Genomic DNA, 22,297 nt, shown 5'->3' with positions numbered 1-22,297 from the left:
ACGGTGAGAGTGACGGGTTCCGAACTTCCGAGCCCTAGAATTAAATTTAGTAGTTTAATTAATTAATTTTATGTAAACGTCTCTCACTCTCTTATGAATTGATATTTTGTTGTGATTCCTATGAATTGATTTTGTAAATTTGTAGTAAGGAAATATGTTTAATAAAATGTATGATGTGTTTGTAATTTGTTTTGTATGCATGCATAGTGTTTGATAAAATGTGTAACAGATGTGTAAGAGTCAAGAGATGTGCATAGAGTCAAGCTGGTTCATTTGCGTTGTTTTCTTTACATGTAAAACAAATAACAAAGTCATTGAAACCACCCAAGCATAAATAGAGAAGAAAGTGAAACCACCAAAGCATGAAGCATCCACGGCAACAAAAGAAAACAGGACCTTTACCCTATTATTATAATAAACATGGAGACAAATAAGTTCTGAAAAGAAACTTCATTTCAATTAGAAAGTCTGCTACTATCAATTGCTCTGTCCCAAACGAGTTTATATACCCAAATATTCTACACATAATTTATGACCATATTTTGTAGTATTTTATGAGATGAATTTGATCAAACAATTAAAAAAGAAATGTGTTCAATTAAAAGTGCAGGGGTCCAAAAGATTTCCACCACCCTACCATTATTAAAATTAAAAACATAAGATAAGTGTCAGGAATTGCAAGCCCAACCTCCGATCTCATCTAACTTTTAGCGTGAGAGAAACAATGCTTGTATTTACTCTTTAAACTTATCGAAACAGTGGAAAATAAATATACTTTATCCAAAAAAAGAAAAAAGAAAAAGAATATTTAAGCGCTATAGAAAAAGGTGCATATATATATATATATATGAATGTATGTATAATCTAATGTAGAGTACATTTGAAAAGCTATTAGCTGAATAGATAAAGTAGATAGATATGTACACAATGAATTGGAAGTACTCTTATGGCTGGCTGCTCCCGTATTCCCAAGGCATGGCATAACAGCACAACATTCTTCAGGCTTCAGTCTCCACCTGTGAGTAGTTTTCAAACTACACATATATAATTTAAAATAAATACTTAAAAAAATTAATATATCATGTAAACTATATACATCCATATATATATATATATATATATAATGAAGACATTTACTTATAATAATGGATCTGAAAATGAAGTTGCTGCATATATTTTATCAGTTTCATCATGTTATGTCTAGGCCAGGGTTATCACTTATATCATAAGCAGCATAAAGATAGTTTATTATATTAGAAATGTAGTTTTCAGTACAAAGACTTCCTCAATATCTAGCTAGTTTAAATTGTGAACGCTGTCTGATTATTGGCCTATTCTTCTATATATATATATATATATTATATATAGGATTCAAGTCTTAATTTATATATGCGTGTTATCTTATTTGGATTATTAAACTAATTTTTTTTTCATTATTATTTTTTCAGCTTCTTTAATTGTGACATTGATCGTCCACAAGGGGATGTGGTGGATGCCAATGCTACAACTCCTATACCGGTGGGTACTTTCACCCCTAGAGCCACATCTAGGGCAGGTACATCTAGAGCAGCTACATCTTGAGCAGCTACTTCTTGTACGAGTAGTCGACTCCCACTCCCAGTTGATATAAAGGATGAGGATATGTTCAACGAAGAGGAAGAGATGTCCATTGAGCAAGATCAACCACCACGGCCTTTTAAAAAGAGGTCGTGGACATGGGAGCATTTTACCAAAATTCCTGATGATATTGCGAACCCGGTAGCAATATGTCATTATTGCGAATCACTTTGTGGATGCCATTCGAAGAAGCAAGGTACCAATTTGTTAATAGCACTTCTAAATAGTTGCCAATGATAAAAGATAGCGAAAGGATTGCAAGCCACTGATCAAATTAACCTCAGTTACCAAACTTCTACAGCCACTAATGGAACACAAAGTAAGAAATTGGTCATCCCTCAATATAATATGAAGATGTTGAGAGATATACTTGCAGAGATGATAATTATTGATGAAATGTCATTTACCACAGTCGAGAAAAGAGGCTTTCAAAAGTTTCTAAATTTTGTTGAGCCACGATTTTCGATTCCATCACGGTATACAGTGATGCGAGATTGTATGAAGAGGCATGGGAAGGACAAGGATGAGATGAGGAAGATGTTTATTACCACTGGCCAGAGAGTGTCGTTTACGACTGACACATGGACTTCGATACAGAACGTCTGCTACATGTGTATCATAGCACACTACATTGACAGTGAGTGGATTTTGCATAAAAAATTATTGATTTTAAAGAAATTGTGGATCACAAAGGTGTATCCATTGGGGCGAAGATGGATGATTGTTTAAAGGGCTGGGGAATTCGAAAAGTGTTGTGTATTACAGTCGACAATGTCAGTGCGAATGAAACAGCAATTAATTGGTTTAAGCGGAACACGACGGTGAGAGATGACAATGCCACTGCTTTTTCATCTAGTAAATTAACCACAACAAAACAATTGCAATTTGTAGTGCACCCAAGGGTTAAAGTCAATTAAAAATTTGTGTAATTTTCGACTCATGAGTCATGAGCACTTTTAATGCTAAATTTTAAGCAGACATAAAACAAATTAAAGATATAATCAAAATTCAGTAATAAAATCAGAAGGAATATTTAAAATATTGAAAACTCTTGAATAAACCAAATATGTGTAGATGGTTCACTTATAAAAAAATATATATATGTTGCTCACTATCTGAAACGAAATTGAACACCAAAATTTAAATAATAAAAAAAAACAGAAAACAACAACTAGAAATTTATTTCCGAATGGAGTTCAGAAATTTAATTCGGAGTCGGAGCTCCGACCACCGTTCGGAGTTCCTATCGTATGTTGGAGCTCCGACCTCCGACCTCCAATCGGAGTTGGACTCCGACTCCAATTCGGAGTCGGAGTTGGAGTTGCAATTCGGCTCTAACTTTTGTCGGAGTCGGAGGTCGGAAACGACAACTCTGACTCCGTCGGAGTCAGAGCCCACCCCTACATCCAAGCCAACAAGAGAAGTAAATTTATAAAAAGATTGGATAAAAATAAATTTATAAATTTATATACTTTTATATAATATGTTAAATTTATTTTATAATAAAAATAAGTTTACAATCTAATGTATCATATCAAACTACGTTAATTTATAAATTTATATTTTGTAGAATTTGTTTATGGTTAAAACATTTATGAACTAACAAATAAAGGAAGTCGCATTTTACTCCCTTAAAATACCATTATTTTTGTAGCTAGTAACATGATCCTCGAATACTTAGTCCCTCGAGTGAAACATAAGTCACAATTTACTTCAGCCTTTTAGATCTAATAATTAAAATAGATTTAAAAAATAAGTGAAATGACATAATTTTATGAACTATATCTCAAATGAAGAGACAGATTATAAAAGAAGTGGTAGTTTGAGGCATAAAGGGATAATTTAATAGCTTAAAGGTCATATTATTGAATGAGTACTACTTTAGGAGAGTATTGTTTAATTTTTTTCGGGAGAAAAGATATTTTTTCTAGTAAAATATTAACTACTTTTTCATTGAGAAGTTTTACGCTCATAAAAAAATTTTATAAAAATAAATACTAACTTAATATGATATGTTAAATCTATTTTATAATATAAAAAAAAATTATAATTTAACATATCATATTAAACCACATCAGTTCGTGTGTTCATTTTATGAAATCTTTTTATAGCTAGAGCATTTCTCTTTTTCAATTTGAAACATAGATACCTATATTTCTCAATTTATACCAAATATGAAAATTTCAAAAATACAAGAGAAATAATTGAAATTTTTAATATCTTATTATGGAAAGTAAAGAAAAGACCGCAGACTATGAATAAAAATTATAATTTACTTGGTAAAGGAAAAAAGCTTGGAACAATCTCTATAAAAAAAAACTAAAAAAAAACAAACTAAATAGAGAGTTGAAAACGTCCAATAGGCCTCTCGGCCCAACTGCTAAACGACCCACAAAGACCAAAGCTACACAAAATCAAAAGCCGAAGCCCAACTGAGAGTACTCGGCCTGCGTTCTCACTTGAAAAAGATCTATTTATCAATATTTATTTTTTCATCATCTTATTATTATTTCATAACGTAATATTAGATAATTAAAAATTATTTATTATATTTTATTAGATAAATAATTTACGCAAATCTTTGTAAAAAGTAGATCTCATTTTAAAAAAAATATAAAAAATTTATTTTTTATTAATAAAACTCAATTTTTTACAAAAAAAAAAATTATATAAAATTTATTTATTTAAAACTTGTATTTACGTTACTCTTTACTTATAAATCTATTATCTAATATTATATTATAAAAATCTAGATTATGGGATTCTAGCATTACTCCTCACTTTCTCCTCCGCCGTTGATCTCCGACTCTATCCTAGAAAGCAAGCCACCAACGAATAGTCAGAGAGAGACGGAGTAGAATACCCCTACTCACTCTAAAGCTTAAACACACCCGCCATGGACTCCCTTCAAGCCACCTACATAGAGGAAGATGACAAAGTGGACGAGTCCGTACAGCCCACCACCAGCGAACCGCCACCTGGCGATAATACTGTCGCTGAACCACTAAACGACGTGAAAACAGAGCCCATGAGCTCCGACTCCGACGACCCACCTTCCTCTAGCACCAACAAATCCCCCAGATCTGCCCTCAATAGTGCCACCAACACCAACGACAACGACAACGATACCACCACTACTAACACCACAAACAACAACGAGGACGAGGACGAGGACAAGGACGAGGACGAGGACGATGAAGAAGATGACGAGGAAGACCCTCCTCCCAAGAAGCAGAAACCTCTCTCATCTCTCACTACCCTGCCTCTAATCCCCGGTAAAGCTGCCCCAATGGAGGCCGTCCCGAACCCTGCTACGATGACGACGCCACCAACAACTGGGACGGCCGTGAAGAAATCTAAGAAGAAGAAGAATAATAACGTGTGGGTTACAAAGTCGACTCGCAAAGGCAAGAAGAAGAATAAGTCGAATAACCACCACAACGCCCCGGCCGAGGAAACCGTCCTCATTACCCCAATCCAGAAGCTCTCGGACAAGTCAGACGACACCCAGGACATGAAAATCTGCCTCTCAAAGATTTACAAGGCTGAGAAAGTCGAACTGAGCAACGACAGATTGAGCGCCGGTAGCATCAAAGGGTATAGGATGGTTAGAGCGACTAGAGGGGTCGTGGAGGGCACGTGGTACTTCGAGATTAAAGTTGTGAGATTGATAGAGTCGGGCCACACGTGCCTCGGGTGGTCCACTGAGAAAGGGGACCTCCAGGCGCCTGTTGGGTACGACGGGAACAGTTTCGGGTACAGAGACATTGCTGGGAGCAAGGTGCACAAGGCGTTGAGGGAGAAGTATGGGGAAGATGGATATGAGGAAGGTGATGTTATTGGGTTCTTCATTTTTGCCGGAGGGAGGTTTGTGCTCGCCGAAGCCCCCGCATTCGGTTTTGTATAAGGAGCAGAGGTATGCATGCGCGCCAGATGCCAAGGAGGAGGCCCCAAAAGTGGTGCATGGTAAGCGGTTCTTCGCCCTCTAACGTGTACTATATAAATTTTTGGAAAAACTATACTTGTAAGCCAGTGCAGAGGCCACGCTCTCCCTGTTTCTAGCTATTGTTGGTGAGCATTTATGTGCATTCAAAAAGATTTCTACTTCATTTTGATAATATTTGTTGGATGTTTCTTGGTTATGCTGTTGTCAAGTCATGTTGATTGGCCATATCTGGGAGATCAAGGCTATAGCTTTGTCATTGATTGCCAAAATCTTCTATTCGAATGTATTGCATCATGCTAAGAATTGAATCGAGCTCGAGATTAAGCAAATATCAAGGCAGCAAATAGAACATGGCATAATTTTAATCATGTTAAAGTTGGGCAAGAGGAGCCTATTCATGTGGCATGGGAAAAGGGTGGTCATTAGGCGTATATGGTAGTTTTGGCACTTGATTGTTTGATGTCGGAATTTCATTGAGTACTCTATTAAATGAAGCCTCAAACGCCAATCAATTGGAATTGGCTACATCAGTGTATATCTTCTGGTTCTTTCTAGGCGTGTACTTGGGCCGTATATATTCCAAGCTATCAAATATTGCCTTCATCTAAAGCATTCTGCACTAATGTTAAGGAATTTTGACAGTAAATATAACCTAAGAGGAAAAGGTAGGACATAACCTTGGGATTTTTGAGACTGAACCAATCTAATGGTTTTGGAATAACGCAATTTTTTTTATTGGCATCGGGTGTTCGAGAATAAAGTCTTGACGAATCCGGGACTGTATTGTCCCTTAGCAAGGAGTTTCCCGCAAGTGCACATCGGGTAATTCAAATTCCGATGGCCCCTAGAAATTGTTTGCACCCAAGAGGATTTGAACTTTAGATCTAGAGGGATCATACCACCAAGACCAAGGCTTTTACCACTTGAGCCAACCCTTAGGGGTTGGAATAACATAATTCAGAACCGAATTGACCTTTTATCAGATATAAAATCAAAGAAAATACAGAAAAGTATTTCTGCCGTGAATTTGAAGTCTGAGGATGGAATGTATACTTTGTTTGACAACAAATGTAAAAATCATTATAGCGATGGATTGCATCTAACCATGATTTAGCTATGTGGACAATGCCATGCATATTCTTTGTAGAGAGTTTATTTTTTGCTGCTTCTGTCCTTAAGTGCTGCTTGTTTCATATTAAGTACTGCCTTCCACTTCCTTTCCTTGTCCCTCTTAGTTTTGTATGCATACCTTCTACATGTTTTCAAAATGAGTGCTTGAATAAATGGTGTTTTTATGGTACTTTATTTATTTTACTCTTACATGGTGAAGAAGAGTCTTGTAATATAGTTTCATCCCGATTGATTTAAATATTTAGTTGTGTGATTAATTTTTGAGAGAGAAGCATGTCAGCTTGTTTCATAGATGGTTTTCACATATTATGGAACACATATGTTCCGCTCATACTGGAAACACAGGGTTAGGTAAGCGGTTAACTGGAAATTTCTTTAATGGCTGCTTTTGTGGTGGATTGATTGTGGCTGGAAATAATCCACAGGTTGACTGCCCCTGCTTGTTGGTTTGCAATTGTTATTTTGCTATACTGAACAAACTCTACATATTGATTGCCCATATCGTTCATTCAATTCTAGGCATATTTCCTGTTCCCTTTTTCTTGCAAAACTGGAACCATAAGGCTTGTAGTAAGAAAAGAACTATGGTTTTCAACACAAGCCTCTCTCTTGCCTCTCTCTTTAACTAAGAGAGCCCTCTATGCACTACAAGAGTCCAAACATGCTACAAACTTTCGAAATTCAAGTTTGGTTTTAATCTAATTAGGTTGTTAGAAATAAATAGTACTTAAACTTTCGGCATCAGAGGAAACTAGAGCTTTGTGTTACTGTTGTGAGTCTGGTGGCAAAGATGCTTGAATCTGATCCAAGTAACTGGCTTTGGTCAGTGGCAATTGAAAAAACCCAACTTTAGTTGAATGTGAGCACCTCTGGCTAAGAGACTTTTTCGTATGCAAAATTGCTGCCTTCTTGACCAACTATTACATTAAATATTATTTCAAATTTGTTCAGCATTGATTTAACTTTGTGACACAATAAGCATGTTTGATTTTTTTTTTCTTTGTTAAACTGAGGATGTTAATATCTTAACTATATTTTATCATTGGAACAGGCTGTATTCACTTTGCATGTTGTCTCTTCTGTGCAGGAAGTGAGATATCTTTCTTCAAGAATGGGATCTATCAAGGAGTTGCTTTCAAGGATCTATGTGGTGGTCGCTACTACCCTGCTGCTTCAATGTACACTCTTCCAAATCAGCCAAATTGTGTAGTCAACTTCAACTTTGGCCCTGATTTTGAATTCTTTCCAGCGGACTTTAATTAATGTCCTGTGCCTAGGCCCATGGTTGAAGTTCCTTATCATGGGTTTGAGAACCGAGTTGAAAATGGAGTGTCAACTGAGAAGAAACATTAGCCAGCAAGCGGCACGTTTCAACCTTAACACTCGCAGAGCTGGGAGTTGGATCTGAGTTTAACATTCTGTTGTAAATTATTTTCCGTTAAATTACGACTGAAAAAATTATTCAATGACATTGTAAACTCGACCTTTCAATGGAAGAGAGAAAACCTGCATGTGAAATATAGTAATGATATTGCTTGAGCCCAATGACATTTTGATAGTTTTATCGTAGTTCTAGTGGGAGATTCTGGTTTTTCATTGTTGTGATGCCGCATTGTAAAAGCATGTTATAATTAATATTATTGTTGTAGTTCCTTAAGGACAAATTGGGTTGATTGCTTAGAGTTCTAAGTGGTGGAAATCCATCTGTTTCACACATTATGCCGTATTAATGTTCAAATGTTCATTTTACTTATTTAAAATATTTCCCTTTTCTTCTCAGGAGTTATAATCGTTTTTGGTGTGCTGTGGTGGTGACATGATGGGCATCTCGCTTCAAACAGCCAATAGAGAGTCGAAGAGATCCCGCTCACATCTTCTGCCAACGCTGCTACAGGAAATTAACATTACTACATGTATGTGGGGATATTATAAGAAGTGCTGATTCACAAAAGGATTTCTTAAAAGTAAAATTTTTAAATAGATGCGCTTAGATGTGATACATTAGATCTTCTTTTAGTAAGAAGAGTTTTACAATCTAATGTATTACAACAAATCACATCAGTTTGTAAATGTTACTTTTATTGAAATTTCTTTGTGAACTAAATGTTTCTCTAAATGCATCATAGATATATATACATATCCATATGTATTATACCTTAGGACATGTCCGGGGCCACAAGTGACATTAGAGATGGTGATTTGGATTGTCCCTTGTCCAATGGAAATACAATCATCTCCAGTTCAAATTTTGTTTTTAGCCTTTTCTAGTTTCTAGTTTGTATTTATGTGTTTTTTCTTGTATACTTCTTGTGTACTTGGTTATGTCTATTTACTTGATAATACAATTATCTTGTTACTTATAAAAAAAAATTGATGTTGGATACAGTGAGTCAGTGACAAGACTGTACCTTCAGATATGCATGCCATCCGTGTTGGAGCTACTAGATGGAGCAATTATACTAAGATTGTGGGCGGTGAAGTTTTGGCAGTTAATGACATGCGTGTGGAACAATTTGCTATTTAGGGAAGTGATGCCACGAAGTTCAGCGTGGACCACAGAATAATTTAATTGATTGCATTAAAATTACATTCAACATCATTCCAGTGCAGGAGCTCAGGTCACTTATCATAGCTGAAAGAAATTGATGTAAGAGCTCAAATTCAAGATACATTGTTTCTTCCCATATATGCTTGACTGCTGCTATGTGAACTTAATCTCCATTTCATCATCTTATTTACTTTTTGACAGAAAAGCCTATAATCAGATTCATAACCGTGTCAGATGCTGACTCTTAATACATCAGGGAGATGAGACGTTGTGAAGACAATGAACAGAGAGGTTGGTGCCTCTTGAAAGGAAAAGGTGGTGTTTTCCTGAACGATTGAGATGTTGTAGAGTTCGTGTCGTGTAAAGTGATCGAAGGCTGGGTGAAGCTTTCTCCTTGAACTTTAGGATGGTAAAGAAAAGGAATCTACAAAATATGAGAATGACTACAACAGCTCCAAGTCCCATCACTTACAATGATCAAGTGGAACACAAAGCATGCTAGTGAGGATGACCTCGCCTCTTAGTTTTGGGCTTCCAGGTGTAAGAGAATGAAACTCAAGGCCTATCAAAACAGTTTACAGCTAACTCATTTAATTCTTCCTCTGGTTCCCCATCCCAAACCGCTTGACCATTAACAAACAACCCCTCATCTTCATCATCAAACCCTTCCACCCCCAAATTTCCCCTCTTTGCCCTACAACCAAGTTCAAATTCCAGTGCTTCATCTTCAATTTCAATGAACTCCGAGGAGATCGTTTTGCGTAAGGCACTTGGAACTCCTCATCAGTATCTTCCTCAGTGATATAAAGCCAATTTTCTCTCCTTTCCTGAGAGCATTTCGGTTGAAACTGGTCTCCTGAACTATGAACACCATCCACCTTGATCTCCGAATCATGAGACCGAATATCTACACGATCAACCTGACATTGATCATGCACCTCACCATTCAGTGCCACAAAAAATACATCTCGTGACCCCCTTATTATCTCATTCGTCCGGTTTCAAATACTCTCCAGAATAACATCTCGTCGCAACTGTTGTTGTGCCATCATAGTCGTTTCATGTTCAAGCAACGAGATCTCTTTATCACAAGACCCCATTGCCTTCCAAATCTGTTTCGGCTTCTCTTTTTTCCCCTCATCGAAACTGCCGACTTGCTTATCCTTATTCTGTGTTCTTCCCCGACGTAGTCATTTATTCTCTAAATGATCATGCTTTCTACAATGCAAACAAAACAATGGCATCGTCTTAAAAAATACCTCATGAAAATGACTCTTCTCCAACCCCGGTATACCTAAGCAAAATGAATGCTTCAACAGCTTTGAGACATCCATTTCTACACAAATTCACACTGCTTCTGGAAGAGTCACACACGCTGTTGCATTGTCCCTCTTCAAGAACCTACCAAAACCCCCTCCAATACTCCATAAAATCGATTCATAAAAGAAATTTGCAAGCAATCCCGGTAATGAAATCCAAACTGGAACTCAAGGGGAATCCTCTTCCTCAACGAAATCGGGTGTCCAATGAAACACCCTATACGGCACACTTTGAATCTCCGAATTTTCTCGGGCTATTACACTAATAAAATCTTCCTTATTCGATATCCAAACAAGAAAATTGCGAGGATTTTCTAGTTGACCTACCACAGGCATCGATTTCAATCCCCATCTATTTTTTATATATCCATGAACATTGTCAAGTGAGGGCCGTTGACGTAAAAATTTTAGAACCACAAAAAACTGAAACGACTCGCCGATTGCTTTATCTCAACCTTTGAAAAGAGAAAAAAATATTTCCCCATCATGAAACTGAGGATCCCTAAGAGGAATCATCACTTCAGGAAGCAATTGAGGCTGTGCAGCAACGATCTCTGCAAAACCCACTGCAGTCGCCGTCCCAAAAATGCCTCCAGACAACGCCATCTTCTTCCCCTCGTCAATCCGAATCACCCCCGAAGCCCTTTCTTGCCGTCAGAGACGTAGGGTCGGCCAGCGCCATGCCAAAAAACCTAATCGCCTCTCCCAATCTAGTCATTTACATACTTCTACTTTATCACACATATTCTTGGCAGTGTGTGAGTTCAATGCATGAGAGGGACTTAAAAATGATTGAAGTTGAAGTTTTTGGGATAATTGTTGACAGAGGTCTATGCTGTTAGATTTCGACACTATCAATGCGAAGTAATTTTTTTCCCCTTACTTTGTTCGAGCTTCTAATAACTTCTTATAGGCACCATATATGTTTTCATTCAGTAGATCTTTGCAATAATAATTCAAACGGTTCATACTATAAAGACAGAAACAGCAAGTATATATATAGCCTTTTTGAGTTTATTCAGACGTCAAAATAATTACAAGTTGGGAATATAAAGCAACACAATAAGCTGCAATGCAGCCTCCCAATATTTATGCTGATATTTCTTTTGTGAAGACTGAAGCAGAAACAATACCAAACAAACTCTATATGCATAAAACTCAATAGAAACTGTAATGTTTTTCTTCATATATTTATAACTACAATGAACACTTGAAAAGACAGTTCGTAACATCTGTAGCTTGAAACTTGAAAGTCTACTTAATTTGGTGAATTAGGAGAATTGAGACCCTCTTGAGAAGACAGTGAATGGAGAGGTTGGTGCCTCTTGGAAGGGAAAGTTGGTATTTTCCTGAAAGAAGGCCTCTTATCGAGATGATGGAGGGCTCTCTTGGAATAAAACCCATGAAATAATGGTGAAGCTCCCTCCTTGAACTTGAGAATCATGAAGAAAAGTACCCTGTAAAATATAAGAAGAAGCACCAGAGCAGCTAAGTCCCACCACTTGGAATGATCTATGGGCATACGATACATTTGTGTGATAACATCCTTGCCCTTCAGTTTTGGGTCACCGGGTATCAGAGGATCGAATTCAAGCCCAAGCAAGTCGTTCTTGTAGGAGCCCTGTGTAAAACACATCAATATCGAGGGCAGTTTATTTACAAACCTGTTTATGATACACTAAACATGCCATTGATGCGAAAGCCTACTACATCACCACTGATGTGAAAGCCTACAAAATAAGCTAACATAAAAAGTATTGTTGTATTGATTTTTTTTTATAGCTGCAATGCGCTCACATAAGAAGTGCGTAACACCAGCTTGTATGTAGCAGAATTCTTGAGAAAAAGCAGCTGTATATGATTTTGTAACTCTCTAGCATACACTCACAAGCTGAATCGTAAAACTATAAACATATACAAAACAAGGAAATAGAGAGAAGATAGTGGTGAGACATGTCTATTCGGTGGCACAAGGTATATCAATTCCCTGAGATAAACCATATCAGTTTCTGAATTGGTAGCGTAACCAAGTCTCTTATACTAACCCCTTAAGTTGACGTGTGAAAGTCATAAACACCCAACTCCAATGTTAGTTTGAAATTGATAAGCACTTAATGGTCATGGAAGACTCAAGGTTACTTATTAGCCTTTTAGAACTTAGTTTAATGCCATATAAAGTGGGATGCAGTCAATCGTTGCTTTGGTTAGCCTAGAGCACTCAGACTGACAGACAGTTGTATGTCTTGGGACCTATGTACAAGCAAGTTTGCGTACCAATCTGCGTACTAATGTTATTACCTTCATATTCTAAATTTAAATTAGCACTATTTTCAATGAAATCTACTTTCTGACCAATCATATTGAATGGATATGCGTATTAGTGCGCAAAATCGCTTACAATTATATTTTTCCTTCTAAAAATTTTCTTTTGATCACTTACTTGTTTGGGAAGAATTTCATCTAAGAAAACTCAGTAAACCTTTCTAAGAAACTTTTCTGAAGTTATAAGAAACAATGAGTCCCGGGTGGGGCTCACGAACGGTTGAGCTAGCCTCACTCCTAGAGCTGCCGCGTATGAGGCTTCCCCGTTGCCCAAAAGCTGAGGGGAAGCCGTAATTCAGAGGCAGCGCATACAAGTGAGAACAGTCTCCTCCCCGAGGGAGGAGGAGCGTAGCGAAGGAGGGGAAAGCATTAAGCCGCGCGCGCGCGCGAGCACGGCGCTTTCCTCTTATTTGAAGTCTGGACCCACAACACGTTTCTAGCTGAAAAACCATATAACTCATCTATATGGGAGGTATCGGGAAACAAACTTCTTTAAAAATTACAGCTTTTCCGTTTTGAGTTTGGTTTCTCTACATTTCTCCTTATTTTATCAAAATAATTTCCCTCGAAATATTTCTGCAATATATATGTTTTTTGGGCCATGACTAATGAGTCCTAATTGAACCCAATATTTTCTCAACCCCATTAGACACCTCTGTTGGTTTATGACAGCATTAGCCATGAGCAACATATGCAAACTCTGTTTCATAGAGTAGTTACCTGTAGACCCCATGAGCCATAACTTAGATAGGAAATTGGATAGCGCCAAAATGGTTTCGGAAGATCAGACAGCAAGCGGAAGAAACCAGATGTCATCATGAAGATTCCCTGCATAAATAACCAATGATGATGGTGAAAACAATGGCATGCTTGAACTTTAACTTCTTGATGGAAATGAAGGGGGGAAAAACAAGAAATAGCAGCTTTTCAAAAGCGTAAGTGTATGCTCTTACAATAACTCCTGCTCCTGTAACAATTCCCATGAGGAAGTTCGGAACCAAAGAAGCTACAACCATCATGAGGCTCTCTATAACAGAAATGCAGAGATAGAGATTAAGAGAGTAGAAGACGTAATGAGAAAATCCTGGTCGAAACTTCACCATGTAGTAAGTAATAGTCCCAGTAGAAAGTGCAATCGCAACCAAGAAAGGGAATGAAGAGAGGAAGTTGGATAGAATAAACACTGCTACTCCATAATACCCGTTAAGCCTTTCCCGGTAAAAGACCTGTTTCAGTTAAAAAGAAAAAGAATTGAGGCTAAAATAAGAGGGTGAAAACTAAGCCCTCAGAAGAAACACTCTCTATATCAGTTTATGAAATGATTGTTTACCTTCATCTCTTCGATGAAGGATGGAAAGCCTCCGATCGACATAAATGTCATAAACCCTGTCACAAATCCACCACAGGCTCCTCTGGCCAAGATTGAGGTGTAGCTATTGCCAATATCATAGTAGACAGTACCAACACAAATAGATACAACTATGTATATTATTATCCTCAACCAGTAATATCCCACATCTCTGGACATGTTAACACTTGATCTCTTTGTCAATGTTAAAAGTTGCTTCCACCAACTAGTTTGACTTGCCATTTTTGTTTCATGCGCGAGTCCTTCCTGCAAACATCATATTTGCTTTGAGCACATTGTTGAGATACATATCTGACATCACTCAATAAGAGCTGTTTTCCACTAGAAAAAGAAAGCTATATATCAAACGTATTAGTGAGAGTTATCTTTAGCATGTTCCTGGTTGTTAATTATATAATATAAATAATTAAATCTACCTCAGTTTAAGTTTTTGGGGCAAGTGGCGATTTAGGTGTTGAAGTTACAACCAATTAAGTATAAATGCTTACAGTGGCTGATATTTCTTGAATCCTAGTTCTTGCCCTTTTAGCATACTGTGATTTCCTGTATGTCTCAATAAGCATTGCTTTGATCTCTGATGTAGCCAGATTCATGAAGGGATCTGAGGAGCTCGGCGCATCCTACAATAAAAGTCCATTAATAGAAACCACGAGTGCAAAAGTTACTAGGAAAAATATGAAGTGTGCAATGGAAAAAAAAAATGGAAAAAAAGAAGAAGAAGAATTTGGAGACTGGAGGTTCTTCAGGGGTTTTTATTCGAGTTTATATCTAGAAATTCACTCCTCCAACAAAAATCTTCGTTCCAGAATGTAACTGTGTTATTTTGAGCACAATCTTATGTCCAAGAAGAAGGATGTTTGCTGCTGTTCCAGTTTAGAGGGGTTTATATTTCAGGGCACCACTAGTGAGGTGAGAATTTGGCAGTTAAAGGTTGGCAAGGCTTGACTTTCCAAGGCAATTGCTACTGCATCATCTCATTAAAATCAGCCCCAGCAATAGATAAAGAAGATTAAAATACCACATGATGCGTTTGGTTGAGACTGGTAAGTGAACGAAATCTTTGAGATCCTTTCAATGTGGCAGTTACAAGGTCAAAATCTGAATTGACACAACGTAGGAAGTGATCTGAAGGATTCCTTTTACTTGGACATGGAAACCCCGCCTCAGCAAAGAACTGAAAAAAGATAAATCAAGAAACCTATATTTAGATCAGAATAAAATACTTTGGAATTAAGTTAAAAATGTCAACCAGTCTGAATTGCATGGTCCAACTCTGGAGAAAGATACACACATCATGGGGTCTTACAATATTTATTGCTACCTGTATTGAATTTTCGGACAGAGTGGACTACATATGTGCATTTAATGCTGTGTCTATCTTTCTCTAAATTGGATGGACGATCCAATTTGGTCAAGAAATTGAAGAACAACTCCATTGGTATATCTCTTTTGGTTTAATCCCAACATCAAACTCTTGAATAGCAGAGTCATGGTTATGAATAATTAGTACTATGATACCTCAACTGCCATCTTTGCTTCCCCAAAATACACAGTTTCACCAGTTGACAGTAAGAAAAGGTCATCAAAGAGTGCAAAGACTTCACTGCTTGGCTGGTGAATGGAAGAGATAACTGTCCTTCCATCACGAGCAATTGTTCTGAGAGTTTGAACCACGAAGAAAGCTGAGGCACTGTCAAGGCCGCTAGTGGGTTCATCAAGAAACAATAAACGAGGTCGTGTGAGGATTTCAAGTGCAATGCTTAGTCTTTTCTTCTCCCCACCACTTATACCTCTCAAATGCCAATTTCCAATCATCCTATCTGCACAATCTTGGAGACCCATTTCCATGATTGTTCCTTCCACAATGCTATTCACTTCTTCTTTTGTCAATTTAGTTGGAAGCCTCAAATGTGCTGAGTAAGTTATGGTTTCCTTGACAGTGAGAGTTCCTAACATCACATCCTCTTGAGTCACATAAGCCTGAAAATTTGCGGTGTAAAGAAGACAATTAAAACAATCATCCAGATGGCTATTACATTCATTTTGCAGCAATTTAATTTGTGCATATATATTATATGTGGTTTTTATTTATCATTTAGATGTTGAGGTTCAAAAAAAAAAAAAAAATAGACATGGAATTTTCAAAAAATGTTTAAGTTTCACATGATCATACTTACAACAGCACCATAGTCTAGTCTTCTCTTCTTCCCGTCGAAAAGAATATTTCCAGTCATGACAACATTTCTTGAGAGTCTACCTGTTCCAAGATCAATGATTCTTTGAGTGTAATTATATATGGAAAGATCGTAAATAAACTTTTTTTTTTTCCATTTGCCCTTTTCGCCAAACAACGAGAACAAAACATTACATTATATATATATATATATAAAAGACATGCCATCGTACTATATTTGGTTCATATTAAGCATAGAAAATGACAGTTTTACACTAAAAAATTCTAAAAAAAAATATCTTTTCGATCCCTCCAAAAACCTTCTTATATATAAAACGGCCTCCATAAAGAACTTCCGCCCGTGCTCCCCAAAAAACTCTAAAAACCCTCCTAGGCCCTGTTGATTTGGAATAACCCACCTAACATTTTTTCTTTAAAAAAAAGAACGAAAAAAAAAAGAAGAAGAAGGAAAAACTATGAAAACCAATAGTCCCGCCACAAGTTCTTAAGCTTGTGTGTTTGCAAGACTCAGCTGAGTTCACTCTAATTTTAAATTAAGTCTAATATTCAAACACTCAACTCTCAAATTACTAAACTTATCTTAACTCAAGACCTCCTTACATATGGGATTCACAAACTTTTTCAACTTAATACATCTTTATACGTTAAATGTACAACCTTTTTCAACTTCTCATAAAAAGTACTAAATTCATCTTAAGATCCAAACACATTTTAAACTCAGTTTATATGAGCCTCACATAATTTTCTCTACTACTCAAGTCACTATTATTCTTAAAAAATTGAGCTTAGCTCAACACCCAAACGCAGCTAATTTATGCACATGGGTTTTTTCCAATAAAAATTTATTTTTTCCCCTAAAATTTTATAGTCTGTCTCCCATTTTCTCCTAATCGCCAGTAAAAATATAATTAGACAATTTTTCTTTCATTTTAATTTGACAATAGAATCGTGTTCATGAACAATATTCTTAACCTTAATCCTTATTTCATGCTAATTTGGTCATAACCTCGGGATAAAAATCCTATACGATTTCTAGCGTTTGATCATTAATATTTACATTTCATTAATATCAATTACTTTTTTCAAAAGTAAATTGAATGAAGTTTTACCTCATAACATGATTGATCACTATATATTTACACATGATAAAATATCGGAAATTGAAAATTCAGATTTCGGGAATTATACATGATATAATATCATAAGGATTGCAGCGAATATATATGATCTCATGCAGAGGATTCAAAACCAGAAGGAGCTGCTTCTTCACAAAACAACTATGTTCCAACTGTCCGCTTATTACTTGCTCATCAAATTTTAGGTGTTCCTGATTCAGAGGCATGCATGGCTGGCTATCCCAATAAGGAAACTTAGGAAACCCAACAAAAAAAGAAACTCCAATATTATAATATAACCATATATATAGAACATATATAATGAGCTAGAAAACAAAAACCTTGTTTCCTGAATCACCCCAAAGGACAGAGAAAGTCGAACTTTTCCAACAAAGTAGGAACAAAACCATATATATATATATATATATATATATATACCAACCATGCAATTCCTAAATCAGGAAATTAAGGGTGCTCAGATGTCTCCTAGCTCGCCTCACTTAAAATTGACATCACGACTATACATTTCTAGCGAAATGTTTGTGTCAGTCATGTGCATATATACATATATAAACACAGAGAGAGAGAGAGAGAGAGAGAGACCTGCTAAAGCATCAAGGAGAGTGGATTTGCCAGAGCCAGAGGGACCCATGATAGCCATAATTCTACCTGGCTCAGCATAGCCACTAAGGCCATGAAGTAGCCTCTTAGTGGGTTTATTCTTCCCGAAGTTAGGGAGCACCACCGTCAGATCCTCCCACGCCAAGTATGTCCCCCTAATCTTCTCATGTCCTGGTGATCCATTCCATATTACCTTCTCATCACCACCACCAGTAGTACTACTAGTAGCCCCGGCCTCTATCTCCATGGCGCGCACCAGCTGCTAGCTATAGCTTTAAGTGATCAGCTTGATTATTACCTCTAGATGATCATGATCAAGGAGAACATGCACACACAAAATATAAGTAGTTATAATAAGAGAGAGCTGGAAGAGCATCATGTCCATATACATGGTGCGTGCGATAGGGCAGCTAGCAACACTCACCAGTCAACTACCTAGCTAGAAGTGCTGCCATGAATGATCGATGTGCATACCAAAATAATGAAGAGAGAGGGGGAGAGAGAGAGAGAGAGAGAGCTTGCGTGTATGTTGGGGCATATATGTGCATGTGTGAGAGTTTTAATGGTGCAGGTTAGAGCCATATCAGATGGGTGGGAAGTGAAGGAAATTAATGTGCTGGCCGTGTTGCATATGGCCTGGGCAAAGTATATGCATATAATCAAATGCCACCTCTCAATTTCAATGGGCAGTAGTACTAATACATGATCGAGTAGTACTCATGTAGGTACGACTTTGCTTTCAGTTTTGCAGTTAGGTTTGCTTTTAAAGTCGACAGCTGCTTATAACGACTATATTATTGTCAGTGTGATCACTCGATGATCGTCTTAATCTAGACTTATACGCGTGCATGCATTCTCATATTTCATGATGTGTTCAAGAATATTATTAATTTGCATATATATATATATATATATATCATATCGATATCACAAATATATATTAGCATGCATTGATTGTTTATCTTGCTATATATAATTAATGACTCTGATCTAATATATTGATCACAAAATCACCGGCCAAGATCTAATCCTAAACACACACACACACACACCATGCACGTAAATCGCTAAACTGAGTTGGAAAGTTCACGTCTCCAAATGCCATATATATAAGGTAAAAAAATAACAAAAACTCAATTAAAGCACAATCAAAATTTAAAAATAAACATAAAATTGATTAAAAAATTAGAAAAATATATATATTAGGGTGATATACGTACGTGGATATATATATATATATATATATACACACACACACACACATACCATATATATATAACCATGCTAGCTCCTAACATGAATGGGGTGATCATGTGACAGAAGTACTACTGATCAGGTAATTCCATGCCCATTATAATATGCTCCTATAGAGATCATCATGCAGTCTGTATACAGCTTGTTACCTGATATATATATATACGTAGCCTAGCGAAGAAATTAATAAGCCATACAAATATATATTTATTTATATGAAAGTCTAAATTTGTGCAGCAGACTGATCATCATGTGCTACGTACGTACAAACTATTTGTACTCACTTGTGCGGCTCCTTAATTCATGAATTTGCGTACATGACATGCATATATATATATATATATACACACACATGACACACTTTTGTGAGAAGGGAATTTGGATGAAAAGGTTTTGCATGCATTGAGTGTTAAATTGCATGGTCCCCTGAAGTGAGCGAGGTAGCAGGAAAAAAAAAAACAAAGAGAAACCATGCACCTTTCTCATAGTCACTATAAGAAAAACGGACTTTTGTAACCAGTTAATTCCAGCGAAATGAGTACTATTTGTAACTAAAATTAGTTGCGAATAATCTTTTGGTTGCAATAAATTGGTCACAAAAACCCGTTTTTCTTGTTATTAAATTTATATTGACTCAACGATACCGACATGACTAATTAATATTAATACTGGTGTGATCAAAATCTACTATATTAACATGAGCTAGTATGAAAAAAAATATTTTTGCTTTGATGGTTTTGTATCTTAATGGATTTAAAATTAAGTTGCGTATTAATTATACACCAACTTCTGATACAAATAAAACTCTTTAAGAAGTAGTGAAATTTGTTAGGACTTAGCATGCAGGTGTGTACGTACTGAAACTTCATGCTTCCTTTTGTTGTGGAAATGATGACCGAAAAAATAAAAGCAAATACAAACAAATCATACATTATAAAATTAACATGGTTTGGAAATATGCATACGTCCACAAAGCATGTCGATAATTTTATTATACCGAGAAATCACAAAATACACTTTAAGGTAAACTTTCACTATTTAGAAACCTCAAAACCGCCTATACTATTAATCATTTTTGTATTTATAGCACCACACGGCATAAACCTTAATTTTTACTTTTTTATGTTATTCGCTTGAGCAGATTGTAGAGCGCACCTCGAGTGAACTCTTTGCCCGACGGCCATTTGAGCGACCTGTCGAACACTACTTGAGCGAACTCTCTATCTGAGCTTTGCTTGAGCTACCTGTCGCACAAATATCAAGCAAATTTTCTGCCTAGCACTTCTTTTAATTGCAAACAATGCCAAAAATTAGGCCACAGGCGTTACCCCCGAAACCCCAAGGCCTAGGCCATGCATGGAGTGCTGGCCTAGGTCGATAGACATCAAATCTGCCCATCCTTATCAAGTCGGGTCATCAAATCGAGCCAACACACCAACAAATCAAGCTCCACAAAACCAACACTTTTATCCTAATTTTGAGTCACAATTCAACACAGTCTTCGATCTAATCTATTTTCAAATGGATTACTATAAGAAAATTAATAAGCCAGCCTCTGATAAATTAACAACCACACCATATATATATATATATATATATATTATATAAGAAAATAATAAGTACATGCATAAATAGTGCAAATTCCTTGTGTATATATATATTTTTTAAGTTGGCAAATTTGGAATCCATATGAAAAATTTTATCTTCTAATGATAAGACTTTTTTTTTAAAGATAGTACATAAGATGAAACTTACATTCTGTACAACTATATCTAGTATTACTCTCAAAATCCCTTATTCTTCTTTATCAACCTCAACATCCATAATTTAATTATATAAATGCTCAACTACCCATGATCAACATCTCATTATTACACCCCGTCATCTTCGATAGTGATACATGCAACGTCTATCGTGATTAATGGTATTTAGGTTACGAAAGCTGCATCTAACTGTGTTTGGGGCCAAACCATGCTTACTAGTTTGAAAGTCTAAAGCGGATTATTCAAATTTATCAAAACATTATGAGCTGGAATTAGTACTAGAATAAAAAGATACATGAGACAATATATATATATATATATATAGTACTACTATTTATTTAAAATATCTCGTATATATAGTACTATTTATTACTATGAGCTATTTATTTTTTATTTACAAATCCGAGTGGAGGATACATATAGTTCCACACAACTTGGTGGAAACAGGTCGTTTTCTATGAAATTTACACTTTTTCCGATTATAGTCCCTCCCGGAAAAAAACGAGATTTGTTGTAGTGAGACCTTTTACACTTTTGATGCAATGCTCTGTACGTCAAAATTAACGTGCTTTTCCTTATGAGGATAATGTTAACAAATGTGCATCCCAAATATACATACTAGTGCAAATAGATTTCTTTTCTTTCTCTTTTAAATATTTTTTTAAGTGTATTTAACTATTAAGAAAAATAATACAAATTCATTAATAGTCACTTCCTTAAGTTTTAACCATTAAAAAAATTAAAAACACATTTAATTAATAGGCACATTTGAGTTCATTCTATCATTTTCCTCCTTTAATCAAAAGATATAAATCAGGCCGTGGCCAGTTTCAATAAGAGTTATCGTCAAGTAGTCTCCATATGCAACAGACTACGATGGTTCCAAGTTCCAACTAAAAACCCATCGATGGCAATGGATCGGGTGGCTGAGAATTGATTAGTCAATTCTATCAATACGATGCATTGTTTTTTGTTCTTTATTAAGAAAAATAATTAAACAGTAGGCATGATTTAGGGCGCCTAATTAAATTAGATCAGCTGTTATCTTGATCATGATTTTTATTCTTATAAGACAATAGGACTGTTCATCTGGGTCCG

At 36.2% G+C, this 22,297-nt stretch overlaps 1 protein-coding gene and 1 pseudogene across 1 annotated transcript; one reads left to right on the top strand and one right to left on the bottom strand.

Annotated features, from left to right (window-relative positions):
- The first annotated feature begins 4,393 nt into the window (after window positions 1-4,393).
- On the top strand, window positions 4,394-8,239 carry LOC121239287 (annotated as a pseudogene).
- Window positions 8,240-11,555: 3,316 nt separating this feature from the next.
- On the bottom strand, window positions 11,556-18,766 carry LOC121239284 (ABC transporter G family member 15-like). The gene is made up of 10 exons (XM_041136494.1): window positions 18,607-18,766; window positions 18,165-18,482; window positions 16,430-16,509; window positions 15,771-16,232; window positions 15,271-15,426; window positions 14,741-14,872; window positions 14,214-14,498; window positions 13,837-14,109; window positions 13,604-13,711; window positions 11,556-12,182 (listed from the first exon to the last, which is right to left on the bottom strand). Exons 2-10 carry the CDS (start codon window positions 18,427-18,429, stop codon window positions 11,820-11,822), a joined length of 2,124 nt encoding a protein of 707 aa, XP_040992428.1. The 5' UTR covers window positions 18,430-18,482; window positions 18,607-18,766; the 3' UTR covers window positions 11,556-11,819.
- Between the last annotated feature and the right edge of the window lie 3,531 nt (window positions 18,767-22,297).

The sequence above is a fragment of the Juglans microcarpa x Juglans regia genome, chromosome 7D (assembly GCF_004785595.1).
Source record: "Juglans microcarpa x Juglans regia isolate MS1-56 chromosome 7D, Jm3101_v1.0, whole genome shotgun sequence".
NCBI classification, from domain to species: domain Eukaryota; kingdom Viridiplantae; phylum Streptophyta; class Magnoliopsida; order Fagales; family Juglandaceae; genus Juglans; species Juglans microcarpa x Juglans regia.
This window is presented reverse-complemented; position numbering and strand designations above follow the sequence as displayed.

Coding starts and splice junctions, on each gene's coding strand:
- LOC121239284 (XM_041136494.1), bottom strand. CDS start 18,429: ATGGAGATAGAGGCCGGGGCTACTAGTAGTACTACTGGTGGTGGTGAT. Junction 14,499..14,740: donor TTCAAGAAATATCAGCCACT/GTAAGCATTTAT, acceptor TGATGTTTGCAG/GAAGGACTCGCGCATGAAAC. Junction 14,110..14,213: donor CCTTCATCGAAGAGATGAAG/GTAAACAATCAT, acceptor TAACTGAAACAG/GTCTTTTACCGGGAAAGGCT.